Source organism: Agelaius tricolor, unplaced genomic scaffold (assembly GCF_023055355.1).
Source record: "Agelaius tricolor isolate 1412-34295 unplaced genomic scaffold, bAgeTri1.0.p SCAF_4, whole genome shotgun sequence".
Taxonomy (NCBI): domain Eukaryota; kingdom Metazoa; phylum Chordata; class Aves; order Passeriformes; family Icteridae; genus Agelaius; species Agelaius tricolor.
This window is the reverse complement of record NW_027269264.1, coordinates 50,229,408-50,254,678: the sequence shown is the minus strand read 5'-3', so window position 1 is coordinate 50,254,678 and position 25,271 is coordinate 50,229,408. Positions and strand designations below refer to the sequence as shown.

At 51.8% G+C, this 25,271-nt stretch overlaps 2 protein-coding genes across 3 annotated transcripts in view; one reads left to right on the top strand and one right to left on the bottom strand.

The window, feature by feature from the left end:
• Positions 1 to 8,406, top strand: part of LOC139589343 (myogenesis-regulating glycosidase-like) — a 29,661-nt gene extending 21,255 nt beyond the window's left edge. Inside the window, exon 3 of the mRNA XM_071425709.1 lies at positions 5,989 to 8,406. Coding sequence (XP_071281810.1) covers positions 6,123 to 8,213 — 2,091 coding nt within the window. The 5' untranslated portion in view covers positions 5,989 to 6,122 and the 3' untranslated portion in view covers positions 8,214 to 8,406. The remainder of the gene's footprint in view (positions 1 to 5,988) is intronic.
• A 3,546-nt stretch (positions 8,407 to 11,952) lies between these two features.
• Positions 11,953 to 24,888, bottom strand: MYORG (myogenesis regulating glycosidase). Of its 2 annotated transcripts, none has more exons than XM_071425707.1 (2): positions 24,789 to 24,888; positions 11,953 to 17,908 (listed from the first exon to the last, which is right to left on the bottom strand). In XM_071425707.1, exon 2 carries the CDS (start codon positions 17,781 to 17,783, stop codon positions 15,747 to 15,749), a length of 2,037 nt encoding a protein of 678 aa, XP_071281808.1. In that variant the 5' UTR covers positions 17,784 to 17,908; positions 24,789 to 24,888; the 3' UTR covers positions 11,953 to 15,746. The 2 variants fall into 2 exon arrangements, with proteins under 2 accessions (XP_071281808.1, XP_071281809.1); XM_071425708.1 differs by lacking the exon at positions 24,789 to 24,888 and adding an exon at positions 22,174 to 22,484.
• Positions 24,889 to 25,271: the final 383 nt, after the last annotated feature.

Sequence of the window (25,271 nt, the reverse complement as noted above, 5' to 3'; positions counted from 1 at the left end):
GAACAGTGTTTTTTGACACTGGAGACATCAGGAAGAGGCTTAAAATCTCAGCTCAATTCTTCACCTTTAGGGTTATCCCAGGAAAGAGATGGCAAAATTCACTCTGTATCTGTGTGAATACGGAGTGAGGAGCACTGGGGTTCTGGGGAGTTTTTTCAGTATTTTAGAGGTGAAATCTTCCACTCTTCAAAGGTAACATACTTTGGGCAAGGTGGAGATGCTCCTTGGCTTTCTTTTCAGCTCTCTGGCCTTTGGCAGGTTTTCCCTGCATTGGAACCTTTGATCATAGAGATCAAATGGCATCAGATGTTTAGGAAAATAACTACAGTAAAGATCCTGTATCTCCAAGAAGGAGTGCAGGAGGAAAAAGAAATTTTTACATGCCAAAATACTCCCATGGCTGGGAAGTGGAGCTAGTCTGGGATAAAGTAAAGCAGACTGTGAGCAGCAGACTGAGTCTGTGGGGAGCCCAGAGCAGATGCACTCAGCCTGTCTCCCTCATCTCCCACTGTGGGTGCATAAGTGCCACAAGAAGTCCCACAGGTGCAGGCAGGAGCTGCATTGCCCAGGACCCCTCACCCTGGCAGGCACTTGGCTTAACCCATGCAGAACCTGAAGCATCCCTCAAGGACCCACGTTGTCCTGCCCTCATGGCAGGTCTGACTCATTGTCACAAGAAAATAGCAAGTAAGAGCAGTTCCCCTCCAAGAAAAGCCTTCAAGAATTGAGCCTCTTTATCTCTTTTCTATTGCAGCTCCCAGGAGCTTTGTCTCTCAGAGGAGCTGCCAGCTGAGCCTGGGTGGGAGCCTTTCTGCCTAAGTGGGAGAAAGCCCAGCTGGGCCCCAGGTGAGTACCTGGCTCATTCCTTCACCTGGCATGAGCTCAGCCTTCTGACTTCATTCAAAGCAGACTGAGATGACAGCACCCTTTTTTTCCCCCATTTCACTGTATTTCCCACAGTCCCCCAGACTGCTCACATGGTTGCAGCTGTGGCACACAAGGACCTTTTCTGCCCTCACCTGTGCTTTGCTAACCCCTCCTTCTCTGGTTTGTTTGAGGGGAAAGCACCTCAAAATCCCCCTGGAGCTCCTCACAAGCATTGATCCTGGTAAATAGGGTCTGACGAGCTCGGTGTACCCAGGGGATGCCTGATGACCAGTCACCCCACAGCCTGGGACAGGTCTGGCAATGGTCCCTGGGTTTCAGCCTGGGTCACTGGCTCGGCAGATGGAGCTCCTTCCCAAGGATATGGGCAGAGCAGCTCCCAGACTGCCGTGGGATGCTGTGGCCACTACTGGCAGCTTGGAGCAGTGCAAGGACACTGTGTGCATCTTGAGGAGTCAGAGAGAGACCTGAAACAGGGAAAAAAGTTGATTTTGCAAGGCTTTTTTTCTGCCAGCTTCAGAGGAGGAGTTTGAACAAGAAAACAGGAATGGATGTTCCAGATCCTGTTCCTATAGCAATTAGGAATGAAAGACCTGTGCAGTAAACTCTACTTTTTTTTCCCAGTACTGAGGGACTGGAATCCTCTGGATTAGGAAAAACCTCAGGTAATGTTACTGCTCCAGATCTGAGCTGGCTTTGCAAGGTTCCAGGGGGTTTATGACACTGTCAGGCTTGCACAGGGTAATCAGCTTTGCAGCAGCACTCTGTACAGGCAGAAACCAGCAATGTCTGTGCAGCCACCTTCATGCTGAGGTGAGACAAAAACCCCCCAGGCATCAGGAACCATGGGGAGCAGGGCAGAGTCCCCAAAATCAGGATGGCTTCCAGAAATAGGCCTGCTCAGAGTTGTCTGGTGGTGTGAGCTGGTGAAGGTCTCTCCATGTGCAGGGTACAGCCAAAGGCCTCCCAGCTGGTCGGGCTCTGTGGCTGGCATGGGGTTAATATGAACCAAACTGCTGCTCCAACCCAAGGTGCTGGGTGAGATCCTCACAGGCCAAGGGTTGAAGCAGTGAGGACAGTCATCCCATCCATCCCTGGAGCTATTGGGCACTTCTAAAAGCCCAGACCTAGGGTGAGGGGTGCACTCAGCATTAGGGCTGGTATCCTCCCTGCTCCAGGACACAAATGAGTGTATTTGCAGGTGGAGCAGGATCCTGCACCACTCTGAGGGACAGGCTCTGACTGTGTCCTTTCTCTCCACCTGCTCGTGCTGCTGCAGGTGTTCTGTAAGCACCGTGTGCTGCTGGCAGAGATTTTGTTGTCCCTACCTGCACCACATGGACTGCAGAGCAATGTCATTTTACCCTATGCAGCCACCCCCCAGCCACTTCCACCTTGTGTTAAGCCTTGTCGGGCTTGCAGCTAATCTGTAGCAGCTCATGCAATAACCTTGGCTCTCCCTCCTCAGCTGCAGAGGCAGCAGATGCCTCTTTCCTCACACCATCTATATGCACAGGAAAAAATGGTGAGCAAACCTCCCCTGAGTCCCTTTATTGTCAATAAATCCCCCATACACTACCCATATTTGTCAAGCTGCTGCAGGAAATGAGAGCTAATGGGAACTGCTTTCCACTTTGCATGGCTTTTCTGCTAAAAAGGTCCATTTTAAACAGTCTAAAAGGGCTTGGTAAATGATTAATCAGTTCTTGCAGCATTTGACAGGGCAGCAGTTTGTTTATGGCTTATTATGTTTAGCTACCTATGGGTCTTTCTGCTAGGACATGTTGTATAATCTCGCTAAAAGCACCTGATAGTGACTAAGTGTTTGATAACCTATAAAGGGAACTTCAATATAGAAAACTGCCATTCTGTTTAAAGGAAGAATTGTTTCCTGATGGGTTCTTTAAAGAGTGATGCTCTCCCTGAACCACCAGGAAGGTAAACATATGCAGAATCACAGAATATTCTGAGTTGGAGGTGACTCTCAGGGATCATCCTTTAGTCCAATTCTTAAGTGAGTGGCCCATCCAGGGATCAAAATCTTGACCTTGGTGCTCTTAGCAGCAACTGAGGCAGCCTCAGAGTTTTAGAATGCTGATAATCTGAGGATTCAGGAATCACATAGCTGTGATTCCTGAATAGAGGCCTGACAAACTTCGTGACACAAGTACCAGGAGACTGGGGGAGGTTCTAGGGATAAATTTGGTCTGGGGGAAGGAGACTCTGAGGGTAGGTGCATAAGGGGTTTAGGGGTGTAGTTGCCCTTTGAGCTGGCTGATTTGTGTTTCGTCACTTGAAACCCTTGAAGCTCCCGTTCGGCTATAAGAGGGTCTAAAGTCCTGGCTCATTTTCGGCTTATCACAGCTATGTCAATGTTTAATCTGTGCATGCTAAGTGCTGCTAAGATCCTTGGGGTGAGGACTCCTGGCTTCTTTCAGCCTGGGCGACAGACAGGCCCAGATCCATACCTGATTAGCACCTGATAAAGCAGCCCAAATATAACACAGCAGTGCTGGTGTCCAGGGTACATCTGGCTTCCAGGGCACTGTGGGAGAATTCAGCACAACCTGCCTTGGGTTGCACTCTTGGGGGGGGTTAACAAAGCACTCACCAGAGCACAGAGGCTCTGCAAGGACCAGTTAAGTATTCCCAGACAAGGGTCTCTGTGATGCCATAAACCCATGGATGGAGCAAGGATAGGGCTGGATCTGGGCTCCGGATCACTTCTGTGCACCCCTTAGCAAAAGTCCTTCTCATCATCCCTGGGCATCACTCAGGCTGACAGCTAGGCCAGCAGATGTTTAATGCTTTCTGGAGACATAAGCTTTAAAGGATGGGAGTGCAGCTTCAGAAGCTCTTCTACCCTGGTGGAATCTATGCTAGGAATCCCAATTTCATCCTCTGCTGCCTCCAGAAGTACCAGTGCCTGCTGTCTCCACGGACCACTCACATCTCTCCTCTTCTCTGTGAGGGGAAGGGCTGGGGTATATATATGGCATCCCACAACATCATAGGAGTGAGGAAAACCCAAAAATCCCTGGAGACTGGATGGCTTGGCTCAGGAATTCCAGTTTGCTTGTATATGATTTTTCTGGCCCTGATCTTCTGCTCCTGGGGAAATCAAGGGATTTAAAGCAACTCTCTGGGAGTCAAATCACTGCATAGAAAGCTTGCAAACTTCCCTCACATCCTTTATTCTTCGACAGATTTTTGAGTCATGATGTCCATGTGTTCTGGGGTTTTTAATGTGTTGCTTAATATTAAAAAAAAAAAAAAAAAAAAAAAAAAAAAAAAAAAAAAAAGAAAGAAAAAAGAAAGAAGAAAACCTTCTCTTTCCATTTCTTATTTTTTCACCCTGGAAAATGGTGCAACTTGTCTTAAAGGGAAGTCCTGTCCCCAGGCTGCTGGGACGGTGAAAGGAGGAAGGAAGAGGAAGAAAGCTCCTCAGTCAGCAACTGAGGACTGACCCAGCACACAATAACACCTTCAAAATGAAAATGTTGTTTTGCAAAAACACGAGGGTTTTGCTGGAAACCACCCGGGCCGGAGCTGCAAAGCTGTGTCAGGAGCCAGGCCAGCACTGGGAGGCTGCCAGCTCTGAGCCCTTTGGGGCTGGCAGAGTGCCCTGAGCATGTGTAATCCAACCTGCTCCCCAAAACCACCCATGTCCTGGATCACCATCTCTTTGGGGCAGCAATAACCTTCCTTTTCTTACCCTCCTGCCCTGGCCAGGGTTTGCCTGAGAACACTTTTATCCACTCCAGCTCTTTTTCTCAGCTAAGTCTCTCTCATCCCAAGAATGCACTTCAAAAACTAACCAGGCAGTTAATTTGGGTGGTTTGGGATCTGCTGTGATCGATCCAAAATGTGTTGACCTCTGGCATTTTTAATGGCTCCCTGGGTGCCTTATCATCTCTGTATATTTAGACGCCGATGTCATAGTGACACGGGTAAATACACCCAGCCATTTATTGCTGGGCACAGATCAGATGAGCAAGCTGGCTCCTTTTCCCTCTCTCCATATAGGCTGCTCCTGCAAGTTTTCATCCTGTCAGATCATACAGACCCCAGGAAGGGGCCAGGGGAGCCACAAACATGGTTGCACAGAATGCATTGCCTCAAGCCTCCAGCCTCAGTTTCTCCTGCCTGTGTTTTTGTTGGCAGTAGATACTCAGCTGTGCTGCATTAGCTGGCTTGGTGATGCTTGATGCAGCTGGAACACGTCACCTTCTGTGCATTTCTCAGCAAAACAAGGTTTTGATGTAGTCCTGGTCTTGCAACAACTTCAATTTAATACACCTATCCTTATACTGTGAACCAAAACATCTTCCAGCTCCACTGCAGTGTAGCATCTTGCCTGGCATATGCCCAGCAGCTAACGAGTGGTAATAAATTAGGAGAACTGAATGATAATAAAAATACAGAGACAGAGATGTAGTGGAAGATTCCCTTTTCCCCCTGCAAGGGCCAGAGGGGCTTTCCTGGGGTGATGGCTTTGGAATAGGTAGCAGGGCAGGCAGTTGAAAGGAAAGAAAAACACATCCCCACAAACACACCCCCACATCCCCATGCAGTTCAGGAAGGAGCAAAGTGCATAGGGAGATAAAACATCTGTTGCCAGCTGCATCCCTGGGAGTGTGGTGGGGAGCAGCAGGTGGGGGCTGGAAACTTCAGCGCAGCATTTCTCTGCCTTTGTTTAATGCAGGGAGGTTGTGGGCAGGAGAGGAAATCCAGCAGGGCTCATAATTAATGTAAACACAGATCAGCCTGTGATGTCCAGTTTGTATGCTCAGGCAGCAGCCCCTTGCCCTGGCCCCATTCTCCTCCAGGCTCTAGTCTGACTTTTATCCCTTCATCCTTGCTCTGTGGGACAGAGCAAGGCTGCAGCCAAGAGAGGGTCATAGGAATCCTGGCACAGACATGCTCCAAAAAAGCTCAACGCAGCTGCCAGTGAGCAGGCTGCCACTGCAGAGCGAAGTGAGCCAGAGACAGAGGGCAGGGAGGCTGGGCTGCAGACGGAGCAGAGGAGCTGCAGCCTTCAGCAAGATTTAATTGGCTTGTTTTGGTGTTTATGACTCTCGGTTTTATGAAAAACCATTGCAGGTGTGAGCAGACAAGCTTTGAAAAGGACATTGTGACAAAGCTTCATGCAGCATCTTGGATTTTCTCTTCACCAGCTGGAGTAAAAGAATTCAGCAGCAAAGTTGCTAACCAGGTGTTGAGGCTGCAAAGGGATAATGGACACTCGGATTACCCACCGCTCGGGAAAACATGGAAACTTTCCAAAGGACGGTGCCAAAGAAGGGCACTTGACTGAAGTTGTAGCACCAGTGAAGCCCTCCAAGGAGCTGAGGCCGATGCTGGGTGCCATCCTGCTGGGCCTCATCCTGTTCATTGCAGCGGTGGTGGCCTGGTGCTACTACACGGTGTCCCTGAGGAAGGCGGAGCGGCTCAAGACGGAGCTGATGGACCTGCGGGCGGACGGCTTTGTCATCCGCAACCAGCACGGCGAGGTGGTGTTCCGGCTGGCCTTCCGCTCGGGCAGCCTGGACCTGGAGTCGTGCTCCAAGGAGGGCGAGATCCTGAGCTGCTCGCGCTCGAGCCGGGGCCCGCTCAACTTCTTCATCCAGACGGTGAAGCCCAAGGACACGGTGATGTGCTACCGCGTGCGCTGGGAGGAGCTGGCGGCCGGCCCGGCCGTGGAGCACACCATGTTCTGGGAGGACGCCCACTGGTACGGGGGCTCGGAGATGAGCATCCAGCACTGGCCCATCCGCCTGGCCGGCTACCAGGAGCCCGTGCCCTACGTGACCAGCGATGTCTACTCCTTCCGCGACAGCTTTGGCGGCATCCTCGAGCGCTACTGGCTCTCCTCCAAGGCGGCGGCCATCAAGATCAACGACTCCGTGCCCTTCCACCTGGGCTTCAACGCCACCGAGCGCGCCCTCTTCTTCCAGGCCCGCTACAAGGACTCGCCCTACAAGCCCCCACCAGGCCAGCAGCCCTTCCCCGAGCTCAGCTACCGCGTCTGCGTGGGCTCCGACATCACCTCCATCCACAAGTACATGGTGCGCAGGTACTTCAACAAGCCCTCCAAGATCCCTGCTGAGAACGCCTTCCGGTACCCCATATGGTCCACATGGGCCCTCTACAAGAATGATATCGACCAGGATAAAGTTCTGAATTTTGCAAGAGACATTAAGAAATACCATTTTAACTGCAGCCACATAGAAATTGATGACATGTACACCCAGGCCTATGGAGATTTTGACTTTGACCCTGTCAAGTTCCCCAACGTAACAGAGATGTTTGCAAAGCTGAAAGAAGATGGCTTTAAGGTCACTCTGTGGATTCATCCTTTTATACACATAGATTCGCCCAATTTTGGTGTGGGGATTGAGCGTCAGCTGTTCATCAAGGAGCCCTCGGGGCGGCTGCCGGCCATGGTGGAGTGGTGGAACGGCATCGGGGCCATCCTGGACTTCACCAACCCAGCAGCCCGTGACTGGTTCCAGAGCCACCTGCGCCAGCTGCGGCACAAGTACGGCATCTCGTCCTTCAAGTTTGACGCGGGCGAGACCAGCTACCTGCCCAAGCAGTTCAGCACCTTCCGCCCGCTGTCTGACCCCAGCATCTGGTCCCGGCGCTACACGGAGATGGCCATCCCCTTCTACGAGCTGGCCGAGGTGCGCGTGGGCTACCAGTCACAGAACATCTCCTGCTTCTTCCGCATCATTGACCGCGACTCTGTCTGGGGCTACGAGCTCGGCCTCAAGTCCCTCATCCCCACTGTCCTCACCATCAGCATGCTGGGCTACCCCTTTGTACTGCCAGATATGATTGGAGGAAACTTCCTCCCCAACAAGACGGAGGGGGCGGCTGAGATCCCCAACCGGGAGCTGTACGTGCGCTGGCTGGAGCTGTCGGCCTTCATGCCCTCCATGCAGTTCTCCATCCCACCCTGGCTCTATGACAAGGAGGTGGTGGAGATCGCCCAGAAGTTCACGCAGCTCCACGAGTCCCTGGTGGCCCCGCTGCTGCTGGAGCTGGCAGGGGAGGTCACCGACACGGGCGACCCCATCATCCGTCCCATCTGGTGGATCTCGCCCCGCGACGAGGCCACTCACCGCATCGACTCCCAGTTCCTCATTGGGGACACCCTGATGGTGGCTCCTGTGCTGGAGATGGGCAAGCAGGAGCGCGATGTCTACCTGCCAGCGGGCAAGTGGCGCAGCTACAAGGGGGAGCTGTTTGAGAAGACCCCGGTGCTGCTCACCGACTATCCCGTTGATCTGGACGAAGTTGCCTATTTCCTCTGGGTTTCCTAACATGCTCCTCTTCAGCTGTGCAACTGGTGATTAGTTTACTAGTGGCTTTAATAACCTGGGAATTTTCCTTATTTTTAATGCAGCAATATTTCAGAGTGCAATTTGAAGGAAACACTGAGGCTTCTCTTCTGTGTGGCAATTGTTCTACAAATAATTTATTAAAATGTATTGGATGGGTGTCTTTGTTACTGCATTGAGACAAGTGTAATGGACATGAACACAGTCTCTGCTCATAATCTTTTCCCACCCAGAATTGCCATGCACGCTTCTTCTGTCTAAAGGCAATTACATGGTCTTCTTTGTTACCCAGTTTCACAGATGATCCCCATGGACATTGAAAATTTCATGTGCTTAGTGAAAGAGGCAGCTGCAGCAAAGTACTTTTTTTTTACAGATAGCAGTCTGTAGTTATCTTGAAGAGGAAAGCACCAAATTTGCAGCCTGCATATGAGATGGGAGCTGATGCAGGAGTTAGGAGTTTGCATTTCCCATGGCCTGAGCTATCCAAGCAGCAAGAAAGCTACAGCACTTGCTAGTGCTGTGGCAGCTGTTTTCTCCCTTTTATAAATTACTGAGAACCATGTCCATGGTCTGCATTCAGGTAAGCCTATAAAATGTGGTGATATCTCATGGCAGTCAATATTAAATGCTAGTAGCAAGTCATGCAGAAGTTTATACTTAGTAGGCTCCATGTGTGTTTTAGGACCATGTTTAGGACAAAGGACAAAGGTGTAATCTGTCAGGTGTCAGGACAGAATATGGCCTCCTCAGAGAGTTCAGACAATTAACAAACCAGCCTGAGTACCAGGCTGCCTCAATTTCCCCACTGAGTATGTTTTCCCAGCCTGTGTTAATGGAGATCCTGTCCATGACAGGTGGATCCTTCTGTATCCTTTGGCCCACAGAGGTGATCTCTCCAGAATGGTGTCCCAGCAGCTCCTGAAGGCTTGGGGTGACCAGGCTGGCTGTGAACCACTTTCCACTCTTGGTCTAATGTTTCCTGCTCTTTTTAAGCAAAAAGAAATTTTAGGTTGACATGACTAAGCAGTTTAAGAGAGTCTAAGGATCTCTGGGCTGCAATGTGCCTTCCCAAAGTGGGAGACAGATTACTTTGCTGGCTCCAGCACACTTCCAGTGGGCACTTGGGAGGTAAAGCTGTTTGTAGCCCCGGGGCAAGAAAAAGCTTTGGTTTTTAGGGGTTTGCCCATGGGCTGCTCCATACAAAAAGTAAACAAAATGGGTCTGGGGAACATTGTACTCAGTCGAGAGCTTGTCTGGTGCCCAGAGGAAGCAGATCCAAAACTGGCTCAGACCTGTTATCCATCAGTAGGTCCATTGTTCCATGAGGACCCTGCATGGACACAACAGCAGTGCCAAGTGGGATGAGCCAGAACATCTTCTAGATGCCCCTGAAAGCAGCTGGAATTGCAGTAATGCTATCGCTGGTGTGGCAGTGGAGAGGGAAAACCAGCCTTAATGCAGGGATGTGAAAGGGAAAGCAATGTTCAGTCTGGCAGTTCAGCTCAGGGTTAACAGGACAGCACTGAATCCTTACCACGGGCTTTCTCCCATGCTAGGATGGTAGTTTCCAATGAGGCCTCTCCCTCAAGTCTGAGAAAGTGTTTCTACATTTGCTGCTTCGAAGCTCCAAATGGTTCCCCATATTGGTCTTGGGGGAACCAGAGGATCCCAGGGCGGCCCAGCAAAATTCCTCTGGATGTTGTTCCTGCACTTTAAAAAACTTTTCTGCAAAGCTCATGCCCACAGTGCTGAGAGAGGAGAGAGCCAGACTCTATCACCCTCATACAGTACCTCTGCCCCTGTGATCCAGGTGCTCTGCATGCGCACAGCTCTGCCACCCACCTGCACCCCAGGCTGATGGGGAGAAAAATAGGCAACACTGAGCCTTCCTGCAAACCCTGGGGGTGATACGGGATGCCTGGTCCCATGGCTGCAAAAATCCCCCCATCCCCTTCCAATCTGTCCCTCAGTGTCTTTCCCTGCTGCCCAGCTGAGCCACAGGAAGCCACAGGGGACAGGTGCTGGAGGTATCCTGTGAGCAGGTGGTTCCACAGACACCTCTCCACACCCCTGCCACACAGGGGCTGCATCCTGTTGGAGGGACATCTTGTTTGCCTTGCTAAGCTTCAGTCCTGGTTGATTTTTTACACTCCCAGTGCTGTGCATGTGCTCTTTGCTGGAGGTGCTGGTGACATGAGACTCTCCTACAGAACCTGGCTCACCACAGGCTGCCTGTTTTTTGGCAGGGGAAGTTTACTGCCTTCTTTGATGACTGCTGAGCTGAAAAACACCCAGCCCTACAGGCAAAATAAAAAACCCAAACAAATAAAAATCTGTTTTTCTCTACTTGGCCTCTGGGGTTTTGTGTCAGCACAAACCATATTCATGGCTCTCCTGGCACAAGTGATCTGCAGGCTGGCAGCTCCTGCCTGGATTGAGGAGGCTGTGCTTTTTCCTGAGGCTACCAGCCTGGCCATGTGCCCAAAGGAGCTCTGCTGCTGTCAGTTTGTCCTTTCACCACAGTCACCCCCAGCCTCGGGCTCTGCCTGCCTGTTGGCTTTTTCTTACTTTTAATCAAAGCTGTGATTTCAGGCAGGCGTGGACACGCTCACAGCTCGGGTCTCCTGGGCCAGCAGCCACTGCTCTGCTATCACCCATAGGCACCTCCTTGAAATCCAGTTTGCAACAAATTGGGCTTCTGCTGTAGCTCCTCTGGGGTTTGGATTTTGCCATTAACACTCCTCCCTGTGCAGTGCACAGCTGTGGATGTGTTTTCAAGCACTGCCATGTAGCTGAGACCCAGCATGGAGCTGATCCCACTCACTGCCCCCATGTCCATGGTGAGCCTCAGACACGCTGTCTACACACTGCACCAGGTTTTGTGAGGATGTAAACCAAACTCAAACCCAAAGCACCAATTCTAGGAGGACCTCTGTATCACTGAGGATCTCCTGCAAGGCTGTGAGGGCCCTAAGTTGTCAACTTGCCCAAAGGTCTTCAGCAGCTCCAGCTTCATCCCCCATGTGATCATCAGCCAAGTGTATGGATGGCACTTATACCCAAGGAAGAAGTCAAAGGAAAAGCATTGGGAAAATGTCTTTTATTGCAAAAGGAGTGAAGTCTCTCTCAACCCTCAAGCCATGCTGTATGGGTTGGCCACTGCTAGTGATGCCCAATGGCATAAGGCAGCTATGGTTTGTGTGGTGACAATGGAAAGGGAAGGAAAACACTGTTTGGGGCAAAGGGGCTGATGTGGGGCAAGGCAGGCTCCTAAATGAGTCTCACATGCTCCATTCCTGGTCCTCCCATAGCCACAAACATCTACTCCATCCACGTACTTGCTGTCAATGCCATCTGGAAAAGGGAACCATGGGGACAGTGGGAACAGTGAGAAGGACCTTCTGGAGAGCCAAAGGGAAGCTAAGAAGAGGCTCTTCTTGCTCATCCCCTACAGTCTTGGTGTGTGTCCTTTGAGAGCAGCATGGACCAGCAAATCCCCAGACTCAGTGTTGATAAATCTTTTTTGGGGTGAATGTCAGTAGAAATAGGGCCACGACCCTAAAGGTGGGTGTGGTCCCCACTCCTGGGGGCTGACACAACATTGGGGTCCACCTGGACATGGCCAGCCCTAAGGCACAGCTAGTCTCTGCTGCCAGGACCTAAGGGAGGACAATCCTCAATCCAGTGGGATTGTCTGCCACCGCTGCAGACACAAGAGTGAGGTTACTGCCAATTTTTTCTTTTAAAATATACATAAAAGCTGCAAGCTTTAAATAAAACAACAATCTTCACCCTGATTTCAGTGAAGACTAGGGTAAGAAAAGCCCCAGATCTCCCTGAACCAGCCGACCCACCAACTTGGTACAGATAGACATAGTTAAACTTCTTTTTGTTTTCCAAAATTTTATCTCAATCAAGGTGATTCATGTTACAGTTCATACCAATTAGCAGTTAGAAAAGTGGTTAAAAACAGACCCACCAGCATTACAGTCTGACAGAGGACAGCATGTACAAACACAAGCATCCAGAAAACCTGATTCACAACAGTGCAAGCTTCAAAATTCAATCACATAAGCATCATGTGTGAAAAGGCTGAATCCAACTCCCAAACCTTGCCTGGGGCTTTTTCTTGGCTGAGACAAGCTAAACCCAGCTTTGGCCTGTGACCCATGGCATAAATAAGAGGAATACCCCTAGCAGCAGTTCCCAAGGTATCCATGCAGAGCTTCTGGTCTGCAAGGTCCGAAAGATCCTCAAATGCTACAGCATAGTGTTAGAAATAGTGGTTTTGGTAAAAAAGTTGGAAAGGCCATCTAGAAGCCTGTGAGACAGCTTAAGGCAGCACTGCTGAGGCTGTCCCCAACATCAGCTCATAGTCCTCTCAGCAGCTTTACCTTTTTCCTTGCTGGACCACTGAACAGCCATGTCCACTTGTGCCCTAATTACAGCATTTAGAAAAATAAGGATATTCTGTAATCTTACCCATTCATTGATATAGTTAAATAAAAGAAAATGATAACTTTGTTAATAAAATCCTTTCTTTTTCAGGGGAGGGGAAAGAAGACAGTGTGTCTAATGGAGAATTTCCTCCATGACCTTCCTGACAGTGCCTGAAACCACTGCAAGGAGATTGAAGGCACTCAATCTGGCTGCAACCATCATTTTAACAGTAGGAGGATACTAACAGAGATGCTGTGTTTCTCTTCACACAGCCTCATCCCTCATGAGTGATGCACACGGTGAGTGGCACAGAACCAGGGAAAGAGAAGACAGTGTCTCATGGTCATGCCAGGATCCTTCCCATGAAGTCCTGTGCCAAGAATCCCAATTCTGCACTGGCAGCTGAGCTGTGCAACATTTCCTCCACCTAACTGACGCCTTAAGTTTTATCTTTCATATTTTCCAGATTCTGTACTGCATTAGTATATAACTCTGAACTCCATATAAAGTGTTAGCAAGTCCTCCTCACAGTTTAGGCAGACAAAACAATCCTTTTCCAGCCTGAGAACCAAGGACACCATTGCAGCTTCAGGCCCAAAAAGTATAAACAGCGAATTGAGGAGAACAAACTGGGAGGATGGGACTTCACAACCTGAAGCTGTAATGGGACAATTAACCCCAATATGGAAATGGATCAAAACTTATAAAAGTGTGAAAACTCGTGACCTGTCGTCCATCTTGGCTGGAGCCACAGACAGGCCCTTGTACTGCCCAAAGTGTATCCTTTGAAGGCCTTTCTAATAAATAACTATTCCTTTAATACTGTCTAGCCTCTGTTCTAGGTAGTCTATTAAGGCATCATAATGACTCCCTTGCCAAGGGATGACAAGTATTTATTTAATGAGCAAAGGTTGAAAGGGAAGAGCTGTAGCCCCTCAAAGCTTGGTCTTCATGCATTGCTAGGGCTGCAGAAGCTCCCTCCACACTTGGCCATTCTTAAAGGCTTTGGCCAGACTCATCTCCTCACCTGCAAGCCAGGGCCAAGTCCTGCCAGTGCCCTGATGAGTGACACTGAGGTTCCAGGATTAATTCCTTGCCAGAGGGTGTCTGTAACTTGTAACATCACCATTTTCTGCACCAGTGGCAGAGAAGAAACTTGAGTCCTTCAGAATTAAAAGCCTGAGAAACAAACAAGCTTCAGGAAACGCTTGTGCTCCAGCTGGCCAGGGACCTGTAAGGATCCCCTACATCTCACCTTGGGATTAAATTATACAGAGGAGATTCAGGTCTTCAGGGAGTCCATGAAACCAGACTTCCTCACTTCCTAGCTACAAAAGCACTTCAGATTTTACCCCTAACACCAAAATTTCTCCTCCTGCACCCCATCACAACCCTCAAGCTTAGTGCATCTCCTTTTCTGCCTCCTGAAAAGCTCTGTGGCTGGAGATGGGCTTTGAGAAAGATCCTCATGATACCCAACCCTACCCAAAACATGCACCATCTCCCTGCATGGCCGACTCCTGCCAGACCCATGCCCAGCCCAGACACAATTCCAGGAGAAGCCCCACAGATGCTGAGCTGTCCCTGGCTGGCTGTAGCCTGGGCAAGGTGCCCAACCTTCCCAGCCATCACAATTCAATTCTGCAGAAGCTCATTAAAAATTCAGGGGTTGACACATGTTCCAACTGAGACAGAGCTGGGAATTCTTGCCATTGGGAAGACTTCAAACCTGTTGGCCCTGCCTCGGGTCTCTGTAAATGCGTTTTCCCATACAAAACCAAATGGGAAATCTGCTGAAGATGCAGATGCTGGGGACTTGGGGTACAGGATGACATCATCCCACATGCACTCCAGGAGCCTCTGACAGCAATCCCACCTCCAGCAACACCAACACTGCCTGAGAAAGCTCCCCAGGACTCTCCCAGGGAGAGACGAGGGCTGACTGAGGAAAAGCCTCAACAAAATCATCACCTCTAACGGCGACCTGAGATGGGTATTAGATTAACTCTGCGTTAGATGAGAACATTTCCGTGGGTGCAGTGAGAACAGGCGCTGGCACGGACCCATCAGTTAGCAGAGCTGGTGTTTTCCACCCACAGGCTATCGGCAAACGGTGCTGTCAGTCCACGACACGTGCTGCTTGTGGGAACCAGCTGCTCCCACGCAGTGTCTGGGGACAGCTTTGCTCCAGGCAGCCCTTCTGCCAGCAACAAACCTCATCTGTCCTTAAAAACCAAAAAGGATGGAATCAGCGGGATAATCATGTAACCAAGTGGGGTCATAAGTGCTTTAAAAAATGGGACATGCTGGTAGAGGCGGTGCTGCTCCAGGAAAGGCAATGTTGATGCCCCGGGCAAAACACACGGGCAAGAGCCTTGTAGAGGAAGTCAAATGGGTGAGCAGGTGGGATGCAGCTGTCCCAGCAGGAAATAAGCGACCCATTCAGTTAAAACACATGGACATCACTTGAGTGACCTGGCCTGCCTGGCACCCAGGAAAGCGGGAGCATGGGGCAACTGTTAGTCCAGCACCATGCCAGGCAAAAAGGGGAAAAAATAGGTGTGTATATATATATTTATATATATGTAACTCTATTTGCTTTATGATCTTAAAAATATCCATTTGAATATATTTTCCATATTAAAACACTTATGGCAGGCTGTGCTGTAGCAATCCTCCCACAGCACACACCCCCATACCCAGTGCCAGGTGCTCCCACAAGACTAGGAATGCTCCCCACTGGCACTAAGCGACTTCCAACACTTGAAATCCTTGAGAATTGAAAAGGTACTGGGTTTACCATGTGTCTGCAGACAAACTGACAACTCCTTTCTGACCTATACAGATAAATTGCTGCCTACTGTAATCCAATCAGAGCCTACCACAGGACCCAAATTTAAAAAATGAAGACCAATCCCCAAATAAAAAAAAAAAAATTATCCCCAAGAACAGTGAAGTTGATTTAGTTCCCTTCCTCCAACCCAGTCTCAAATGAAATGTGCAATTAGAGTTATTATTTGTTAGAAAGTCCTAGGTAAGGCATGGTTATTCCAAAGCTGATTAAAAAGCCTGTTAGGAAACCCAGAGGAAATAGGCAACTTCGTCCAGATCAACAGGATAGTCGGTGAGCAGCACTGGGGTCTTCTCAAACAGCTCCCCCTTGTAGCTGCGCCACTTGCCCGCTGGCAGGTAGACATCGCGCTCCTGCTTGCCCATCTCCAGCACAGGAGCCACCATCAGGGTGTCCCCAATGAGGAACTGGGAGTCGATGCGGTGAGTGGCCTCGTCGCGGGGCGAGATCCACCAGATGGGACGGATGATGGGGTCGCCCGTGTCGGTGACCTCCCCTGCCAGCTCCAGCAGCAGCGGGGCCACCAGGGACTCATGGAGCTGCGTGAACTTCTGGGCGATCTCCACCACCTCCTTGTCATAGAGCCAGGGTGGGATGGAGAACTGCATGGAGGGCATGAAGGCCGACAGCTCCAGCCAGCGCACGTACAGCTCCCGGTTGGGGATCTCCACTGCCCCATTAGTTTTATTGGGGAAGAAATTGCCTCCTATCATGTCTGCAGATATGAAGGGGTAGCCCAGCATGCTGATGGTGAGGACAGTGGGGATGAGGGACTTGAGGCCAAGCTCGTAGCCCCAGACAGAGTCGCGGTCAATGATGCGGAAGAAGCAGGAGATGTTCTGTGACTGGTAGCCCACGCGCACCTCGGCCAGCTCGTAGAAGGGGATGGCCATCTCCGTGTAGCGCCGGGACCAGATGCTGGGGTCAGACAGCGGGCGGAAGGTGCTGAACTGCTTGGGCAGGTAGCTGGTCTCGCCCGCGTCAAACTTGAAGGACGAGATGCCGTACTTGTGCCGCAGCTGGCGCAGGTGGCTCTGGAACCAGTCACGGGCTGCTGGGTTGGTGAAGTCCAGGATGGCCCCGATGCCGTTCCACCACTCCACCATGGCCGGCAGCCGCCCCGAGGGCTCCTTGATGAACAGCTGACGCTCAATCCCCACACCAAAATTGGAGGAATTGTAGTTTATGAAAGGATGAGTCCACAGAGTGACCTTAAAGCCATCTTCTCTCAGCTTTGCAAACATCTCTGTTACGTTGGGGAACTTGACAGGGTCAAAGTCAAAATCTCCATAGGCCTGGGTGTACATGTCATCAATTTCTATGTGGCTGCAGTTAAAATGGTACTTCTTGATCTTTTCAGCAAACCGCAAGAGTTTATCCTGGTCGATATCATTCTTGTAGAGGGCCCATGTGGACCATATGGGGTACCGGAAGGCGTTCTCAGCAGGGATCTTGGAGGGCTTGTTGAAGTACCTGCGCACCATGTACTTGTGGATGGAGGTGATGTCGGAGCCCACGCAGACGCGGTAGCTGAGCTCGGGGAAGGGCTGCTGGCCTGGTGGGGGCTTGTAGGGCGAGTCCTTGTAGCGGGCCTGGAAGAAGAGGGCGCGCTCGGTGGCGTTGAAGCCCAGGTGGAAGGGCACGGAGTCGTTGATCTTGATGGCCGCCGCCTTGGAGGAGAGCCAGTAGCGCTCGAGGATGCCGCCAAAGCTGTCGCGGAAGGAGTAGACATCGCTGGTCACGTAGGGCACGGGCTCCTGGTAGCCGGCCAGGCGGATGGGCCAGTGCTGGATGCTCATCTCCGAGCCCCCGTACCAGTGGGCGTCCTCCCAGAACATGGTGTGCTCCACGGCCGGGCCGGCCGCCAGCTCCTCCCAGCGCACGCGGTAGCACATCACCGTGTCCTTGGGCTTCACCGTCTGGATGAAGAAGTTGAGCGGGCCCCGGCTCGAGCGCGAGCAGCTCAGGATCTCGCCCTCCTTGGAGCACGACTCCAGGTCCAGGCTGCCCGAGCGGAAGGCCAGCCGGAACACCACCTCGCCGTGCTGGTTGCGGATGACAAAGCCGTCCGCCCGCAGGTCCATCAGCTCCGTCTTGAGCCGCTCCGCCTTCCTCAGGGACACCGTGTAGTAGCACCAGGCCACCACCGCTGCAATGAACAGGATGAGGCCCAGCAGGATGGCACCCAGCATCGGCCTCAGCTCCTTGGAGGGCTTCTGCTTCACTGGCGTGAAGTTCTCTGGCAGGAAGGTGTACATGGTGCTGCGCTTTCCCTAGAGCTTTCTTCAGCAGAGTGGGAAGGAAGAACGCCTGGGGTTACCAGGAGAAGACACCGGATTGTTAGGAGAGCTCCCACCTCCACCACGTCCCAGAACACCCATCTCTGAAAAAGGAGAGGATATAATTAGTCTGAGAGAACCTCTGAATCAAGGGACAGCGTGTCATGCACTTGCTCCCCCCGGCCTCCTCTGCCCATCTGTGACTTGCCAGGAGCTGTGTTCCAAGTACCAGGCATCATCTCCAATTACTCTGGGCAAGACAACACATGCAGGGAACAGCCTGAGCCCGACATGGGGAACAACCCTAGGGCAACAAGGACCAAATCATTCCCATATTTAATGGCTTTTTGTTGTTGGGAACACCTTCAGTGAGTCAAGAGTGGAGACTGAGTGGCAGTAGGAGGCTGAACAGGAGCCAAATCAGGAGCCCACTGAGAGCGTCTTTAAGAGAAAGGCATAACTGAGAGCTATAAAAGACACCACGTAATGAATTCCATGCAGCCAATCCTAATTTTAATCATATTGCCTCCCTGGCAGATTTAATTCATCTGCAGCAACATCCCTTTCTTATCCCAAGCGTGTCCCAACTGCTTCACTTGGGTGATGCTTTGCACTGAAGGTGAGGCAATCCCTGCTTCTCCACAGCTCACAGAGAGCCAAATGGGGTTGGGGTACAAGTGGCTCATGTCTGGTTTTGGGGGGCACGTAGGGGATGCAGTAAGTAGCACAGAATGGCTGGCTCCTGCCATGTGCTCAGAGCTTTACAGCAGATCTGGGTGGAAAAGAACTTCCAGCTTTTCTGGAAGAAAAACTAACCTTGTAGGAAGTGAGCAGTGGGCCCAGAGGGCCCTCCCTCCATCCAGCAAGGCTCCAGCTCCAGTGTTTCAGCTCCATCCCACTCCCCCCTGCCCGGCCCCCGGGAAGTGGGCTGTGCCAAGAGCCTAATGGCTTTTCCTTGGCCAGGGCCTGGCTGGGCTCCGCCAAGCATAACGCCGGGATCCAGGGGGGAAAAGTAAAGTAAGGACATGGGAGAGCGAGAAACAAACACAGCTGCAGGAGGAGCAGGGGAGGGAGAGGAGCTGCAAAGCTGGAGAGCAGCTGCCTGGTATCTGCCTGGTGCCAGCAAACACAGCCACCTCCTCCCCAAGTTCTGGGGCTGTAAACCTGCTGGCTGTGGGCAAACCAGAGGGGAAAAAACTCTTTTGGGGCACAAATGAAACCAGTTGCAGAGAATCCCTCTAATAAGGTTGGTTTTTTCCTTAACAAAAAGGAAGAAAAAGATCCAAAATTAATTACAAAATCATCTCCCTGCCACAGGCATGGCAATCCAGAAAAAGTGGATCCTGTGCCTCAACAGATCTTTCTCCCCAAGAAAGGAAAAGTAAAGCAGAAAGAGGTCCTGAATGCCACCTAAGCTTTGTTGCTCCACTACAGTGATGGCTACGTGTAAACCCACAGCAGCATCTGTGCACACACTCAACAAAACATTCTGTGTTTATATCCATCTTGAAGCACATATTGGACACGACCTTGCAGTTAGGGGAACTTTTTGTGTGGCCAGATGGGTCATTCTAACCTTCCCCGGGGAGCCAGTAACTTTCTAGACAGCCAGTTGCTTTAAATGGGATTATAGAGGCATTAGGAAGTGATTAGCCTGAACAGGCGATAGGTTTAGTTAAACAACTTGTCCCACAGCCAACTCCCACAGAGCCCTCACTTGCCAGCAGGGAGCTCAGTCACGGGATGGGGACAGCTCCAGCCACTCCAACTGTGTCACCCAGTGCTGGATCCTGCCTCCCACGAGGGCAATGGGGCTCTCACCCACACAGTATTTGTGATGCAAGGCCAGCTGAGCCCAGCCAAAATTGGGCAATAAAGGTAGGGAGGAGGTGATGGTGGAATGAGGCTGTGTTTGGGATAAACCTTCATCCCTGCCTCAATTCTTCCTTGGCTTTAAGGTGAAGCAGAAGGACTGGGCCAAAACTAGCAAAGCTGAGTGAAGCCACAAAGCAGCAGGATGCTTCTGGAAATACAGACAGGTATGCTGAGCCCAAACAAGGCCTCACCCTCAACATTAGCAGGTTTGGGGATGCCAGAGAGAGAGAGAGAGATGGAAACAAATACCTGTGACTCTGGAGGCACGCCTGTGTCTCACTCGTGCCTTATCTAGGGACTGCAGAGCTCAAGGTGGGAAAAAATAAAATGCATCCTCCACCAAGCAGGACTTGCAAATTATTTTGGAAAATATATTTTTTTGAAGTTTTCACATCTTCTTTACAAAAAAAGAGGGTAAAATAGTGTTTTCTTTGCCAATTCTCATTCAGGGTTTTAAGCCCAAGAAATATCTGATACTGCTGCTGTGGCTCCATCTAAAATTGACAGCAGCTCCGAGGACTTCAAGGAGTTTCTGGATTTTTATCTCCCTTTCAGGAAGCTGGTTTATTATTTATGAACTTCTTCGAAGCTGCTCTATTTTTGGCTGTTTCTTTCTTTCCCTCCCCCCTCCCATGGACTGGAGCTCATGGCACACATGAGGGAGCCATCACTGCCACTGTCAGTAGAGAAATAGTGATTTTTAAGAAAGGTTTTGCAGCCTCTTGAGTCCCTTGGACACCGACTTGCCTCAGAGAGATGTGGAAGCTGGATGATTGAGCTGGTGGATTTAATTCTGCACTGACTGCTGTGGCTGGGCCAGGGTCAAACCCCGTGGCTGCTGATGGACACTGCCCACTTGGACACCATTTCAACAAAGATGCTGAGAACAGTGTTTGCAGGCATCACTCAGCACAGTGATGGGCCCAGGAGGTCTCCAAAAACAATCTTGGTCTCTGCCCTGTGTTTTTTTTGCCTTGTTAACAGAGTGTACATCCTCCAGTGGGAGATTTGCTCCGTCCCAGGTGAGAGCTATGTCTCCCAGGATCCCTGGAGATGCCTTCTGCCTCTCACTCACAAGCTGCAGCCTGCAGAGGTGCCTGCTCATGCACTGCCTGTTTCAACAAATATTTTTTCTTTTTGTGTAATGCTAACTTGTTATTTTGCTCCAAGATGACATTGTGGCGACCTTTAACTCCTCAAAAAAAAACCAAACAAAAAAAAGAAAGCGAGAAGGGAGAGTGTCAAAGTCAAACAGCATGTTTGTAGCTTGCTGCGCCGCAGCTTCCCAGCTGACCCAAAACAAAGCTTTTTCTCTGTGTTCTGTGGAAGCAGTGAGTCGCCTTGCCTCAACTCGAGATGAAAGCAAAACATCTGAGCAGGACACACTTTATGGAGTAAAAATAAAAATCCATTTTTTGACCGCTTCTATTTTTACCAACACCACTGCTAACCGCGGGCTGCGAGACCCACAGCACCACTAACCCCAGCCACTTTGCAATTAGGACATTCATTTAAAGAGGGTCAATAACATACAACTGGTCTCTATTGCCCTGGCAGGGTCAGGTCTGAACCATGCTAGGGGCCAAGCTCCTGCTGGGGACACACACCCACTTCCCACGCTGGGATGCCAGGAAACCCTCCCTCTTCCACTGCAAGGTGCTGCCGCCTCCTCCCCAAACATCTTGGCAAGAGTTGAGCTCAGGAAATAGTACAGAAACACTGCAGATTTTACCAGGAGGCATCTCCAACCCCACACAAGTGCAGGGAATGAGGACAGCGAGTTAAGGGAGAAACGCCTTCTCTGCAAAAAAGCTGTGGGAGCAAAAAGAGCCTCCACGTGCCCCGTCTGGAACTGCCGGCAGGGAACCTGCCCTGACAAAGGGACTTTGCACACCCGACACAGGGGACAAACAAGCCCGTCCTGGGGGTTTAATTTCCCTTGGAGGGCTCTGCAGCAGAGCACTAGAGTTCTCTGGAGGGCTTTTTGGAGTCAAATTGGGTGAAATCACTGCTCCTCCTGCTTGGTGCTGATGGGAGCAGGTGGGACGAGTGGGGCACCTTGGTGACAACACTGGCACAGGGCACAGGGCTGCTCCTCACACACCCCGATTCCACATGGATCAGAGGCACTGATTCCCCCTTAATCCAGTACTCAAGCTACCTCGGGGGGCATGTGTGTGACACAGACACCCAGCCCATGAGCCAGGGCAGCAGCTCTGCCTTTGCAGGGACAGCCAGGAGAACACAGTGCCCCAGAGGACCCCTCACCTTCACTGTCCTTGCTGTGGGCAGAGCAGGGATGGACAACACACTGCCTGGCCTGAGGGGCTCCTGCACATGCGGTGTTGGGGGGACTCTCTGCACCTCCTGCAAAGTGACAGACCCTTGCTGTCAAGGGCTGCTGCAAATTCCCCCCCTGACTCAGCTGCTGGACACAGCCAGGCCCATGCAGGAGGCACCTCATCCCTCCGGGGCACGGTGCCCCAGTGCTTACCTGGCCATGGCTTCCTGGGGATCCCCGCCTGCCGCCTGGCTCCACCACAGATGTCTTTTTAAGCACATAAGAAAGGAGCAGCGCTACCTCTCCGCGTCCCCGGCAGCTCCATCCTCTCCATGGCGCGGGGCGTTCCGGTGCTCGGAGCCGGGCGCTCCGGGAGCAGCGGGTGCCCGCGGGCAGGAGGAGGGGACCAGCACGTCACCGTCACCGCCGTGTTTTCTCAGCTCCGTGACGGATGCGTGACCAGCCAACCCTCCGGCCGGGGTGTGCCAAGGCGAGCGGAGCCCGGCCGGGAGGGGCGGCCGCACACGGGCGCTGCTTCCACCAGCTCCGGCTCCCGGAGCGCCGGGACCAGGCTGGCATCTCACCTCCCTGCCAGGTGAGCGGGAAGGGCCGGCAAAGGCGCATCCCCTCCCTGCACTCGCAGGAGCGCCACAGTCAGAAAGCAAAACGAAAAAAAACCCAAATCCAATAGAGGGTTTGGGGTGGTTTTTGCTCTCTCCCCCAAATCTTGCGATTTTAAGCAGAGTCATGATCCAGAGGAGAGTAATGAGGCTGATTTGTGAAAAGAAACAAGCTGTGGCCCACTGCTACTGGCTGGTTTGTAAGATAGGATTAAACAGCACTGGGCACTTGGAGGATAAACCCCAAATCCAAGGTGGCCATGTGAATGAATAAAGAGCTCATCTGCAAAGTGCAGACAGGCTGCCAGCACCTCGCTCTGTCTGCAAGAGGAGTTGAAGCTGTGGCATCAGCCCTGCCCAGCCTTTAATACATTCACCTTTATTACAGGAATCGTGACTTCGCAGCCCAGTTTTGTCCTTTAAAGTTTCAGTGTCAAGTGATGCTCCAAACCCATTTAGTCACCTCATCCAGTGTTCAACCATGAATACAAAGCAGTCACTGGGATCCAATTCTGGCAGCAGACAACTTAATATTTAACACCCCTGACAATTCCCCCTTTACAAAATCCTCTTTCTTTGTTCTTCACCCCGTGCTAATTACCAAGATGAAGTTTAAGAGGATGGGTTTTCACTTTAACCCTGCACACAGCTCATGGTGATTTTGTCTCATGACTAAATCATGACCAGAGGCTTTTGCTTTTCCCTGCCTGGAGGCACATCAGGGAGCCTGAATTTATCTGAGCCACAAAAATTTGTGGAGACTTTAAAATAAAATTAGTCCTTCTGGCCCACTTGTATCAAAGAACATTGGGCACGAGAGAGAGAAAGCTCCAGGGCTCTCCCTTTAAGAACATGTCCTTGTCCACTTTGGAGAAGTCCCACAGGCTCTGGGGGAGCTGGAGGGAGGGAGCCTGGCTCTGAAATTGTGGCCTATGGAGTAACCCTGAGCCCAGCAATCAGCTCCTCGGCACCTGCAGGGCCATCAGATCTTGTGTCCAACAGTGGCAAAAGCAGAACACCAAATACTGGTGCTATTAGCTTATTTCATTTGCCACTTTTGCCATGTGAGATACACTGCCACAAAGATTTTGGTGTCTTTGCCACTCTCTGTTGCCCCCAGCCCATCTCTGGCTGGTACCAGACGTGTGCCATCTACCACACCATCACTCCAACAGCCTCTCCCCAAAATGCATGTCAATCTCACTGCTCATCTCTGTCCTCCCACCCCACAAGTGGGACTTAGTGCCCCATTTGGTCACACAGATTCTTTCTTCAAAGAGCTGACTCAGCCCTTTGGGAGCACTCAGCGTTTCGGATGCTGATGCAGGCTGAAACCTGAGCCCACCCAACATCCAATCGCTACAACACGATATGGGGGAGAAATGGAAACCTAAGTACATCCCTCTGGCACAGCCCTGCCGATTTTCCAGCCATCGAGCCACCATCAAACTCCAGGCACTGGCAGCGCCAGAGAGCTGTGGATGGCTGACGATGATGGGCTGTTTATGCAAGCCCCGGAATTTGCATCCGCATCCAACAGTTGGTGACGCTGGACAGCCTTGGCCCAAACACAGTCACCAATCTCTTTAAGTGCTCCCTCGCAGCTCTTCCATGTGCAGATCCAGCCACGCAGACACAACCCCACAAGCGTCACTCTCCACTGGGATGTAGGTGTCTGCTTGCCAGGCATTTGCCCCTTGGACATCAAGAGTATCCCAAGGTGGTAAGGGAGGAAAAGGAGAAGAAGCTTTTGTGCTTTCTGACAGCTTTGGCTGCTCCTTGCCATGGCCAGTGACAGTGGAGCTGTCCCAAAACCCACTCCAAACCCAACCCAGCATAGAGCACAATGAGCTGCCTATACCCATCTGCAAAGTTTTCACTGCCAACATCTTATCAAGCGGCAAAAGTTGAAGCTACACTTTGTAAGTGGTGCCGGGGACGCGTCTCCCGGCTCCGCTCACCTTCTCTGGCTCCCACCCATCACGGAGCCCGCGCGGTCCCGGCACGGCGAGCTACGCAGGGCTCGCTCCCCCGGTCCGGGCAAAGCTCAGCACCTGCACCCCGCTCCCCGCGGGCCTTCCCGAGCCATCGCCGATGCCGCAGCCCGGGGTCTGCGCTCGGGGGACCCCTCGCCCACCTCCGCCCGCACCCCCCGAGCCGCGCTTGTGCCCCCCGCCCCGAGCGCAGCCCCGGGAGCCGCTCACTCACCGGCACCGCCGGGCCATGGCCGGGTCTGCCGGTCCGGGGGCTCCGGGCTCGGGGCTGAGCGCGGTTCCGGGGTTGGGCGCTGCCCGCCCCGCCCCGGCTCCCGCCCCGGACCGGCCCACGGGCCGGCGCTCCCCGATGGGAGATGTAGTTCGGCCCGGGAAGGGCAGCTCTGGGGCGGCGGGGCTGGACCTGCTGCGGGTGTCCGGGGCTGCGTGGGAATGGGGGTGCCCCCGGGACTGGGATGGATCGGGGTTTGGAGCTGGCAGGGCTGTGCCGGGATGCTTTCGGGTCGGGATGGGCTTTTCATGAGATGCTTTGGGACTGGGATGTGCTTTTCATGGAATGATTTGGGGCCGGGCCAGGTTTTTCAATGGGATGCTTTTAGGCCGGGGCGTGCTTTTCACGGGATGGTTTTAGTCTGGGATGGGGTTTCAGGGGGTTTCCCTGCTCCCAGGAGGATTGGGGTACTGCTTGGTGTGGGCA